Source organism: Leptinotarsa decemlineata, unplaced genomic scaffold (genome assembly GCF_025532065.1).
Source record: "Leptinotarsa decemlineata unplaced genomic scaffold, Ldec_3_MD MMD2_tig00003902_RagTag_RagTag, whole genome shotgun sequence".
Lineage (NCBI taxonomy): Eukaryota > Metazoa > Arthropoda > Insecta > Coleoptera > Chrysomelidae > Leptinotarsa > Leptinotarsa decemlineata.
In genome coordinates, this window is record NW_027412598.1 from 1,875,268 (window position 1) to 1,888,881 (window position 13,614).

Here is a 13,614-nt window from a genome sequence, read left to right on the forward strand (position 1 = left end):
TTTCAACGGCCTCATGCGCTACTTTGAGAATATAGCAATCCAACGATTTGAAATAGTGCCAGGTTATTATTCGAAATTTAAGGTCAGTTTTCGAAACGAAAACCTTCCTATATTTTTTGTTTTTGAAGGAACGGATACGATCGCCTTGATTAAGTCTCTGAAGAACGTTTGAAGGTCAAGCACTCAAATTGATAAAGTAATAAATATATGAATTGAAGGAGTTATATTTTTAGGGATGATTAATTTTTGGGGAAGTTTTTGGCTTTCTACTACTCCATGTTGATACAAAAATGTGGGGATCTTCCAAAGAAAGGAAGGAATTAATTTGAAAAAAAAATCGTAATTCATGAATGAATTGTGTGTATTTTCTATAATGTCATCCAGATTGGTACTTGGTACTGAAGAGCCCTAAGGCAAGTGCCTTACGGCGAAACATCGATGTCTACCAGTGAGGATGACAGTGTTCCATGTAAGTGCAATTTGTTACCATTCATTCAAAGTAGAACTCCTGTGAATGATATCTGATTTTATTCCATAACGAATGTTTGGAATACAAACTGAGCAGAGAAAAGTATCTTCTGTATAATTCAGTGTTCATACAAAAGTATTTGTTTCGAAAGAATTTTTTTCTTTCGTGTAATTCAATGTTTATATGAAAGTAGCTGTTTCAGGTAGGCTTTCTTCCAGTTTGTGTCTGAAAGTTACTTCTTTGCATGATCTATACATCCATGTATAGAGTTACTTATTTTCAAATTACTTCCTTCCTTTCTTTGAAAGATTCCCACATTTTTTGTATCAAGATGGAGAAGTAGAAAGCCAAAAGCTTTCCGTCCCAAAAATTAATCACTCCTAAAAATATAACCCCTTCAATTCAAATAAAATTCCTCTTGGTTGGGATTCAATCAAATAGGTGAATGAATGTCATTACGATATCATCAATGACATAAATATATCAAACTTATTCCGTGACTTTCTTCCAGTTTGTGTCCGTAAGTTACTTCTCTTCATGATCTACATATCTATGTATAGAGTTACTTCTTTTGAAATTGGTTGCTTCCTTTCTTTCTTTGGACGATTCCCACATTTTTTGTATCACGATGGAGTAGCAGAAAGCCAAAAACTTTCCCAAAAATAATGAATATATTATTGGTAGTATGAGCGAAAGAAATGGTACGAAGTGTGTATTCACGATTTGTTCCTGATTGTCCGACGGAAGCTTTTTTTATCCTCAACCTTGCCAATTATCTCTTGTCTAAAAAACTATATTTTTGATCTCGGATAAAGAAGTAGAGGAGAAAAGGTATGAACGTATTCACCCCTAGTTCAATCTTTAAATTCAATTTTGAAGGTAAACATTCCAAATGATAAAGAAATGACGCCGGTAAATGTAAAATTATGTGTGGACCCAACAATTGAAGGCAGGGTAGTGTGTAGAACTAGCCAGTGGAAGCACCGTACATAAGTAAACAGAAGTAAATTCACTCCCGTCGGTCTCTTTGATGTTTCGGGTCGAGATTTTATTTTTTGCTGGCATGTGGCGGGGCATGAGGGTGTCGGCTAGGAGCTGTTGTGCACCTCTGCACGAGGTTCGATCAAAAAATATGTGACCATGATCTGACTTCATCATTGCTACGAGGAGCTCCCAATAAATGTCTCATATGATTGTGAACTGTTTAGGAATTGATAAAAAATAAGACAAGGTGGTGAAATAAACGTATATTTTATATGGTAAGATTATACAATTTAGGACAAAAACTTATGCTAATATATTTTAAAGGTTTTTTAGAATGATGAGTTTTTGATTTCTTTTTTGAACATTTGTTTTCAAATTTCTATTGGCAAATTTCAAAGTATAATGAATTCTTATCCTTGTGAAAAAAAATAACCCAAAGGAGAATTATCACAAGGGTGAGAAATGTTGTTATATGAAAACATTGTTTTGAGCTGGTTGCCTATGCAATCAGTGGCACATAAATTGTTGAAATGATTAATAAATTCTGTCTCTAGATGAATGATACATTGTAAAAATGAATCTGGAGGCATATATAAACTTCCAAACTGTTTGGCTACTGTACTACTATATGCCTTGAAATGACTATATACATTTGTTTCATTCAGTGTGGTACTAGCCGCCGTGGCAAAATTTGTACATACTTCACATGAATGTTTCCTTAAACATTTTCTCATTTCCTATAAACATTTTCTATACTATCGAATGTTTATAGGGATTTTTTGGGACTTTCACATCTGTAATACTAATCTCACTAGTATCTTCTAGACAGTTAGTTCCTTCTACCTGTGTGAAATATTGAAGAGTAAATGTGTTTTTGAAAGCTCTTATAATTAGAATAGGAGTTGGGTTCCTGGCATTTCCACAAGTATATCTAAGTAGACTAAAATAATTTTCCACATAGTCCTGATTTATATTTTTCGTCAATATGTAGGAGTGTCCTTTACTATGTAGGTTTCAACAAAGTTGCAGAAATGCCAAAATTGTTATCTGCCACCCCTCAATGAATCTCATTTGTCCAGTCGTGTTTTTTCCTTTTTTCGATATTACAGATAATTTGTTGAAAAATATTTTCATTTCTTTCAACAAATCAATTTGTTTTGATGTTCCAAAAAGAGGTTTATTGAAATCTTTCACATCGTCAAATCTATTTGAATTTAAAATATCAAACACTTTATCCATTTTTTCAATTAATGTAGCCGTTCCTATTGCTGCTGATGGTATCTGATTGAAACTGGCATACTGTAGCTACTGAATAACTGAAAACTTGACTGGCTTATTTAATCTTCATCCTTTGAAAGTTATTTGGAAATAAATGAGAATCAGTAAGTTTGGGTGCTAGTCTATATTACTTTTTCTTATCCAAGTTGTAAAGTTGTTCAAGATGACTTTTGTTCGTTGTATATTCATCAAATTTCAAAAAGTCATCGAAAAAATGGTTTCTGTTACATTTCAGCCTAACTCTCAATCCAATTTTTGATAATTGCCTAACAGCTTCAATCACAATACTTTTTATATTCAGTATCGATGTTGATGAATCGGTAAAAAAGTATGCAACACGCTACTTCCAGTTCGAATGTATGCTTTTTGCCATGACTACCAAGGCATATTCTGCTATAGAAGTAGTTTTCTTGTTGAATAATTCCTCAAAACCAACTATCCTTTCCTATATTGTAGAATAAGTGGAACTTGATGCTCATTTAATCGAAACAAATGTTGCAATCCTCATCTTGATTACTGAAGTTATTGATTTTTAGTTGGATGACATCAAAAATAAATTCATTGTATCCTGCATCAATAGGGCATTTTCTGGTGGATCCTCTGCAGTGTGGACCTGGAGGGTAGCTTGGAATATTTGGATAGATATTTATAACACTTTGGTCCTAATAAGAAGGCTGCCAGTGAAAATTGTTTCATACTATCTTAAAATCTGACCCCTTTAGTGTTTTTCTGCGATTCCGTTAATTGAAACTTCATAAAACTGGCAACTGTTTCGGAACAGTGTTTCTCTATGAATTTAGTGGCATCAGTCAAGTTCAAATTTTTACTAAACTTGTGTTCCTTCTGTTTTTTCTCAATATAACTCTTTGTTAAAATAGGTTTTCTGTTCCTCAGCTGAGTCTTCCGAGGGGAGTGATATGATAAGTGACTAGAAGTTTGCACTTTAACAGACCTTGATTTATCTGAAATAACAACAAAGAATTTAAAAAAACACTTGCAACAAATGCTATATATAATTAGTCTATATAAATAGATACATTTTCCTAATAACGATACTTATATTAAGCATTATCAACATTCCCGTATCTGAAGATAACATAAATTATTTGCATTTGGTCAATTATTGTAGTTGGGTTTCAAGTTGCCTATTGATATGAAAATGAAAAATTTCATCGAAAATTTAAAAAAACTCTTTCAGATGTGAGAATCACACACACACAAAAATAATTTCCAGATGCAAATGGATCTTCAAATATAAAAAAAAATAGTTATTTGCATGTCGTGAAAAACGGAAGAAAATCATACCTCCATCAAATGAGTGAGAATAATCAGTATTTGACACTGCCTCATCTTCATCTTTGTAAGCTTATTCCAAACTTGGAGCTTCCTCATCTAATTCAAGTTCCATCGATAATGAATCCATATCAATTTCCTTATCGAAAGATTCCTCGTTTATACAGATTTCTGATTCTTCTTCAAGTTCACTCTGACGTATGGGTTTCACGTCTCCACTTGTATGAGCATTTCCCGATGTCGTGGATATATCAACTGTTGAAAATATAATTTTTAACTTCAGTATGAATATTTTTCCCTAGAATACTTCCAGTCATAAATGAAAATGTGGCTCTCGAAAATTCCTTGACCTTATAGATCTCAATAGTCATTAGCAATTATGGCAGGTAGCCCAAAAACTGTTCATATTTGGGGAGATTGTCTTATATAATAATAGAATTATAACCTCCTGTGACTGAATTGAAGGAATTTCCAAGGTCGTTACGTTGTTCGATATATTGAGAACCGTTATTCTTACCTGAAATAATTGTGGGGATTGCATCTTTATTTAGGCGTTTTTCTCTGGTTGATGTAAAATATTTCTCATCAAAGTGAAGATGACATAATCTCATGTTTTTGTGACATTTTTCCAGAGGAACATCACCAACAAACTCCATAAATTTCTTCCCACTGCATGCATCTAGAGAATATATAAATATTGATAACAATAATCTTTATTGGCCCCACTAAACATTAAGTGTTTATAGTAAGGATCTTGATCAATTGAAAAATACAAACAAATATAGATACTACATAGACTGAAGCAGAATTTGATGAGAGACAAAAAAGGTAGGTAGTTTAGCAAACGTTTATTTCATTTTGTTTTGAATCGTTTTTCTGAAATATTTTTTTATATTATTGGGTTGATTGTTGTAAATCAAAACTTCAGTATGAAATACAGATTTCTTGGTTTTGGGTTGCCTAGTTTGCTGATTATCTCTGTTTGAATCTCTGTTTAAAATCTGTTTAAAATCTGTTTAAAATCTGTTTTTCCGTTAATCAGCTGCCGCCCCCATACGAACGACAACTCTCAGAAGTTGAGAAACGTGTGCGAGCTAAGGACTAACGAGGTCTTACCTTTCAACGTGTGATTCCTAACACGGTTGCAGAATCATTCCAGCTTCAACCAGATAAATTCTCTCGAGAAAAATATCTGGTCGAAGCGGGAATCGAACACACGACCTTCCGATCGTGAGTCGGACGCACTACCACCGCGGCCAATTCCACAATTATGAGTGTATCAATCGAATGAAATTCTAATGTTTTTCGTCATTGATGACAGAATCTAAGAAAAGATATATTTGCTATTTATAGTAGATTATCTGGAACATATAAATGGAAAGTAGGCTCCAAAAAAGGTTATTTGGATAGTAGATGAACAACACCGATTCTGGACCACTTGGGAGTGGGGGAAACGTCATCGACGCCGGATGGAACGAGTATCGTAGCGATTCAAGCATAGAACTCGGCCCCTTGGGACTTCGCATCACCGCTCAGGCCCTCTTGCGACTCTTCCTCACCCCTCAGCCCCCTTGTCACGTTCCAGTCACGTGATTTTAATTAAAAAAAGTTTATAGTTATGAGATTGGAACCCACGACGTCCTCGCGGTAGACATTGTCCTTAGCCTCTACACCACCGTAAGATATTGAAGTTAACTGCGAATGTTGGGTATTTATAGCGTTAGTTTTGTCGGGACCGAAATTGACTCATTCATTATACTTGACAGCATTTTTTTTATTTCCGTAGATTGTAATCGTCATTATCATATTGACGATAGGAAAATATACTTAGATTTGAGAAATGATTAATATTTCATGTAAAGATGTGCATGTGTGTGTGTGTAAGAGCGAGAGGCGCGTGTGACGTGATCGATGCACAAATGTATGTGGCTTTGCGTATATTGAGAGATTCATTTTAATAATTTATCGTACAGAATTGTTTCATGTCCTGTAATCAGTAACCGCACAAAAATAGGCGCTCGATTCATCGATACAAAAGTATATGGAAACAACAAAAGTCATAGAACACACAGAGTCATCTATGAGTCACTAGCTGAACTATCTATTGGTTGAAGAAAGACACTGTAAACACTAGACTCATAAGACTGCATCTGTCAAATGTCAATACATGCCAGATGGCAGGTTCGGCGTTGCCAGTTGTACAATAAATCATTGTTCATGGGGCAATGTAGCGTTGCCGGTTGACTCATTCATTATACTTGACAGCATTTTTTATTTTTGATTTCCGTAGAATGTAATCGTCATTATCATATTGAAGATAGGAAAATATACTTAGATTTGGGAAATAATTAATATTTCATGTAAAGATGTGTATGTGTGTGTAAGAGCGAGAGACGCGTGTGACGTAATCGATGCAAAGAGAGATGGAGATCGAGGTTTTACCGGTTGCTAGTGCAAGCAGGTGTTGCCAGTTGTACAATAAATCAATGTTTATGGAGTAATGTAGCGTTGCCGGTTTGAAAATTAAGTTATAGAACACACAGAGTCATTTATGATTCACTAGCTGAACTATCTATTGGTTGAAGAAGGACACTGTAAACACTAGACTCATAAGACTGCATCTGTCAAATGTCAATACATGCCAGCATGACAGGTTCGGCGTTGCCAGTTGTACAATAAATCATTGTTTATGGGGCAATGTAGCGTTGCCGGTTTTGGAATTATTCGTGAACTACTCGACGAAAATTGGAAGCGCGAAAGTGATATATTAATAATAATGAATCAGATTTAAGAGAAAACATTACAGATTAATGAGGCTGTATCGTTTCAAAGTGTGATCCCTCAATGTTACAAGGTATATCAAAATACATCATTGAAAACAAACATGGCGTCGAAGTGTACAGGGTGCGTCAAAATATATCATTTAAGGAAAAAAACATGTCGATTTGAAATATGATATTAATCTGTATGCAGGGCGTTTCAAAATACATCATTCAAGAAAAAACATGTCGATTCAACAGAAGTCAAGCGTTCCAACATGTCGGAAGTCTCGTATCTTTGTTAACCAAGTTAGCATCATCAGGAGAAAGAGGAGATCCAAAAGTGTCGAGAGGTTGAGCGTTGTGGACTCAACGTGAGGGCAATGGGGAGCGAAGTATTCGACAATGACATTTCAAAATACGTTGTTTTCCATGCGTTTTCGATCGTTTTTCGTGCGTTTACGATCGTTTTTCGTGCGTTTTCGATCGTTTTTCGTGCGTTTTCGACCGTTTTCCGTGCGTTCATTCGTTATCGTTTCATCGTTATTGTCATAACGGTTTTTCGTGTTTCAATATGACAGTCATTTATCATTTAACGCGTTTCGCTAACCAAGTTAGCATCATCAGGACATGACTAACGTCCATGCTTTGTCATATGAAGATTCTTTTGCGAATTTTCAGACTCTTGAGCGGAACCTTGTGGAACACCCAACCTAACTTCTGTTACAGAGTAGTGTCGGTCAGCCAATCAGAATGGAGAAATCAAATATCGCTCGATTGATTGTGCTAGATGAAATTGAACTGGAGAATAAGGGTGGAATAATAATAATAATAGTGATAAAACATTAAAAGCTTGAAAGTGACGTAGTCAGCGAGGCGTGTGTGAGGATTTGTGGAAATGAATGAGATATTACAAAAAATAATAGCGCAACTGTCAGAAGTGCACTGAGTTGTATATTCACTAATAATGATCGAATCGTCGTATACAGCACGTCAAATGAAAGGATAAGAAATGCAGAATTCATCGACAGAGAAAAAACAAATATGGCGTAATGAATATAATATTCAACGCCTAATGTGATATAACATAGAAAGAATTACAAATTCAACAAACTTGTAATTAAAAAATGTTGGGTTATGAACAACTATAAGTTTATTCCAATTGCAGAAGCTTGATCCAAACGCAGAATTTATTGACAAAGAAAATGAAAAAATCATTGGATACTGAAACATTTGATATATTTGGATTCCTTAGGGTGAGAAGGATTCGAATCCATCAAAAAACGACCACTTCCAGTTCTCACTTCCGGTCCTCCGATTTCGATGATTTCAACATCAATGGATTCGTTCAGATGTCATGAAACATAATTAATCATTTGTCGAAGCCAAAAGGGCCTTATAGCCTATTTTCATTATATTAGCAGCAACAGACCGATGTGGGTACTCATTTCAAATGATTTCATTTGTAAATTATGAAAAGTATGAAAAGTATGAAAAGTAATTATGAAAAGTATGCCCAATGTGAAATAGCATAGAAAGAATTGCTCATTTAAAGAAAATCATTGAACATATTCGAAATTAAAAGTTGTTGGGTTATAAACAACTACGAGTGTAATGTAATTGCAAAAGTTTTATTCAAAACACATAATTTGTTGATAAAAAAAAAGAAAAATCATCGTATACTGAAACATATGGTATTTTTGGATTCCTTAGGGTGAGAAGGTTTCGAATCCGTCAAAAACAGGTCACTTCCGGTTTTTACTTTCGGTCGTCCGATTCCGATGATTTTGACATCAATGGATTCGTTTAGATGTCAAAAAACATAGTTAATCATTTTACGAAGCCAAAAGGACCTCATAATCTATTTTCGCTATACTAGTCGCAACAGGTCGGTGTGGGTACTCATTTCAAATTATTTAATTTGTAGACTATAAAAAATATAATATCGAGCGCCTAATGTGAAACAGCATAGGAAGAATTGCAAAGAGAATCATTGAAAAAACTTCGGATCGTTACGTACATCATGTCAAATGAAAGAAGAAGAATTGCAGAATTCATCTATAAAGAAAAAACAAATATGGTGCAACATGTCAGAAGGGCACTAACCCACATCTTCATTAATGATTGTTGAATCTCAACGTGCAGCACATCAAATGAAAGGGAAACGAATGCAGAATTTATCGACAGAGAAAAAACAAATCTGAAGCAACATGTCAGAAGGGCACAAAGCCACATTTTCGTTAATAATTGTCGAATCGTCACGTACAGCACGTCAAATGAAAGGAAAAGAAATGCAAAATTCATCGACAGAGAAAAAACAAAGATGGCGCAGTATGTCAGAATGACACTACGCAACATCTTTGTTAATGATAGTTGGATCTCAACGTGCAGCACATCAAATGAAAGGGAAACGAATGCAGAATTCATCGACAGAGAAAAAAAAACGGAGACGATGCCAAGAGGGCACAAAGTTGTATCTTCACTAATAATAGTCGCATCATCACATGTAGTACTTCAAATAAAATGGAAAAAAAGCAAAATTCATGTGTTTGTTGCGTTATTCAAATCCAAGGTGACATGGATCAATGTCAACGCTGAATAGGCATCTAACAAAGACTCTTTGATTTTCTTTTGTTTCATTTCAGAATATGTCATCACTAATTTTTATATTCAAACCGAAGGTGATATTGATCACTGCCAATGCCGAATCTGCATCCGGAGATATGCAGTTCTAAAAGCGACGAAACAAAGGCTCTTTGTTTCATTTTAAAATATGTCATCACTTATTTTACCATAAATACGTTATGCATGGCGAAATGAGTTAGTTGCATCCATTGAAAGTGATACCAGTGACAAGTGCACCGATTTCTATTTGAAAGTAAGTGTTTTAAGTTTGACTTTTTCTTCAGATGAATTTATTCAAATGTAATTTAATTAAAAGTTGTTGAGAATTGTTGAATCCTTCAATTTACAAAATTTTTCTCGATATATATATATATATATATATATATATATATATATATATATATATATATATAAATATATATATATATAGATATATATATATATATATATATATATATATATATATATATATATATATATAACATGTGCATACATGTTCAATTTCATCTAAAACCATCATTCTACTGATATTTGATTTCTCCAGTCTGATTGGCTTACGACACCACTCTGTACCAGAAGTTAGGCTGATTGTTCCTCAAGGTTTCGTTCAGGAGTCTGAAAATTCGCAAAACAAACCTTCATACGACAAAGCGTGGACTTTAGTCATCTCCTGATGATGCTTACTTGGTAAGCAAAACGAGTTAAGTGTTAAATGACTGTCATATTGAAATAGGAAAAAAAACGACAATAACGACGATACGATAACGAATAAAGGCACGTAAACTTTCGAAAACGCACGCAAAACCGTCGCACGCAAAACTGTTGAATACTTCACTTTCCACAATTTCGAACGTTAACTCTACAATACGACACAGCATTATTTCTGCCAAAATTCGATAGAGAAGGGTTATGGGGGGTTCCAAACGACGTATTTCAAATATTGATTCAATTTGTATGTATGCGCTTATATTTCGTAGAATTTTCAATACGATTTCCACCACACTATGGCAAAATTTCCAACATGTGTGGACTATTATTTCTGCAAACTGAAACTCACTTTTCATATGTAACTGAAAAAATGAATCGCAAACGTGTTATGATTTCGATATATTTTGAGGTAATAATATTCAATATCGAACGAATAGTCATAAAGAAAATTATTTGCAATGTATTCCGAAAGCTTTGGACACCGAATGAATTTCTTAATACCTGTTGATGATCTTGACCTTCCCTAATATTTATAAACATTCATATTATGCTGAAGTTGTAACTTTGCCCCGGTCACCGTACTACGACAAAATGCTTGATGTGCATTCATGCAACTGTATTTGAAGATAGTTTTATATTTCTATATATATATATATATATATATATATATATATATATATATATATATATATATATATATATATATATATAAATATATATATATTATAATCGTATCAATTTTGATGACTATGAACTTGGAATAACGAAAGATGGAATTGTGAATACTGTGTGTTTTTGTTTCAGAATATCGAAGTTGAGGTTAAAATATCTTTGCCCCGGTCACCGTCACCCGTATATATATATATATATATATATATATATATATATATATATATATATATATATATATATATATATTATAATCGTATCAATTTTGATGACTATGAACTTGGAATAACGAAAGATGGAATTGTGAATACTGTGTGTTTTTGTTTCAGAATATCGAAGTTGAGGTTAAAATATCTTTCAATTCATGTATTCACTTGAATGGATTTGAATTATTTCATGAAGATTTTTCATATTTGTCTGTATCGTTACTTTGTTATGTTTATATGTACAAGAACTCAGAACTCCGAACAATTGAAACTCAGGTTATCTACACATAATAGACTCGTCCGGTATCTATATCAAAAGATGCTATTTTGAATGGGAATTTCGAAAAAACTACAATACGAAATGAATTTCCAAATATCACAATTGAAATTTAATGTCAAATGTCAATCATCTATAGTAATGTCCCAAATAAAATTCAAGATATAAAATGCCACTTTTTGTTATATCGACCCAACGAATCAGAATTTAAAATGACAGCCAAACTTATTTTCTTTATTTCTAAAATGTCCTGTTTTTGTCAACCTTGTATCTTTCAATATGATGTTTATTCATCACTATAAAATCTGGTATATAATTTTATGTTATTGCATATTTTTGACAACTTTCCCTGTATAAGTTTTCATTTTCAAAAAAAAAATGTGTGTGATATGTATTTCATTTATTTTGGTAGTATATTACAATGCCATTTATATAAAATATCAACGTTATTGGAACTGCAGCTGAACAAATTTCCTTTGGAATGACCCATACAGAACGGCGTGTTTTTCTTGAATTTTGGAATACACCACCATGAATCTTCAAAGTCTTCCAAATTCACTACGGTTGTGTATATATTGAATAGACGCAGTCTGTCCAACAAATCCCTGAATATCGACGAATTATAGCCTCATAATGTGCAACTATAGACTGAAAAAAATGGAAAATGCTGAGATTCAAACTCGTTCTGGAAAGGTTGCTGCGACGGTTCTGAATGTTGTTGTTGAGATGACTCTGACTGATACTGCACACGTTGATGTATCATTCTGAAATAAATTCGATTTTTCAATAAAAACATACACTGAAATAAATTCGATTTTTTAATAAAAACATACACTAAAAAAAATTTTTTGGCAACAGAGAGGGTAATGTCTTTCATGAAGTAATTGCTACACTTATAATGAAAATAAAAAAATCAAGTGTCATTCAAAATAATGAATTTCAAACACATATTCTGCACGTACTAAGTGAAGGAAATATATTGTATGGAAACACTACTTTATGCGGATCATATCTGTGAATGAGAATTTTTGACCCGAATGAAAAATATTGTATACACCCAAAAACTCTTTGCCTATAAAACAAAGAAAAAATTGGAAACAATACTAACCTTAATTTTGTACAATCTCAAATGAAACGACAAGATTCGGTTTCCCAATGTCCATTAACCCTTTGAACACAATAGCGTATTTTCCTGATGAAAATTCTTCTAAGTGAGGACGATACGCCTCCGTCACTCGGTGGGGTAGAAATGATACTTTATCTCCCAAATCCAACAAGACCGCCTCACCAAATTTTCCTTTCACGATTTTGGCAGTGAATATTCTCTGCGGCATGTCCACAGGCAAATCTGCTACTTTGATACTTGGCTTTCTCTTCACGATCGAACTTGCATTCAACTTTTGTAAATCCATCTGCGAAAAATAAAAAATGAAAGCTTTATGTTTTGATTTACAATATATGCGAATACTATCTCAAACAAACCACGACATGTAAAACATTCGACTGAAATCATCCAACATATATATATATATATATATATATATATATATATATATATATATATATATATATATATATATATATATATATATATATATATATATCGAGAAAAATTTTGGAAATTGAAGGATTCAACAATTCTCAACAACTTTCAATTAAATTACATTTGAATAAATTCACCTGAAGAAAAAGTCAAACTAAAACACTTACTTTCAAATAGAAATCGGTGCACTTGTCACTGGTATCACTTTCAACGGATGCAACTAACTCATTTCGCCATGCATAACGTATTTATGGTAAAATAAGTGATGACATATTTTAAAATGAAACAAAGAGCCTTTGTTTCGTCGCTTTTAGAACTGCATATCTCCGGATGCAGATTCGGCATTGGCAGTGACCAATGTCACCTTGGGTTTGAATATAAAAATTAATGATGACATATTCTGAAATGAAACAAAAGAAAATCAAAGAGTCTTCGTTAGATGCCTATTCAGCGTTGACGTTGATCCATGTCACCTTGGATTTGAATAACGCAACAAACACATGAATTTTGCTTTTTGAAGTACTACATGTGATGATGCGACTATTATTAGTGAAGATACAACTTTGTGCCCTCTTGGCATCGTCTCCGTTTTTTTTCTCTGTCGATGAATTCTGCATTCGTTTCCCTTTCATTTGATGTGCTGCACGTTGAGATCCAACTATCATTAACAAAGATGTTGCTTATTGTCATTCTGACATACTGCGCCATCTTTGGTTTTTCTCTGTCGATGAATTTTGCATTTCTTTTCCTTTCATTTGACGTGCTGTACGTGATGATTCGACAATTATTAACGAAAATGTGGC

General features: G+C 33.4%; 1 protein-coding gene across 2 annotated transcripts; it reads right to left on the reverse strand.

Moving 5' to 3' along the window:
* Positions 1-791: 791 nt before the first annotated feature.
* On the reverse strand, positions 792-4,681 carry LOC141483712 (uncharacterized). Of its 2 annotated transcripts, XR_012466241.1 has the most exons (3): positions 4,542-4,681; positions 4,037-4,279; positions 792-3,693 (listed from the first exon to the last, which is right to left on the reverse strand). XR_012466241.1 is itself a non-coding variant. In XM_074178508.1 (2 exons), the coding sequence occupies exons 1-2, from the start codon at positions 4,678-4,680 to the stop codon at positions 4,098-4,100; spliced, it is 321 nt and encodes a 106-aa protein (XP_074034609.1). In that variant the 5' UTR covers position 4,681; the 3' UTR covers positions 3,832-4,097. The 2 variants fall into 2 exon arrangements, 1 of the variants encoding a protein (XP_074034609.1); XM_074178508.1 differs by lacking the exon at positions 792-3,693 and having other exon boundaries at positions 3,832-4,279.
* Between the last annotated feature and the right edge of the window lie 8,933 nt (positions 4,682-13,614).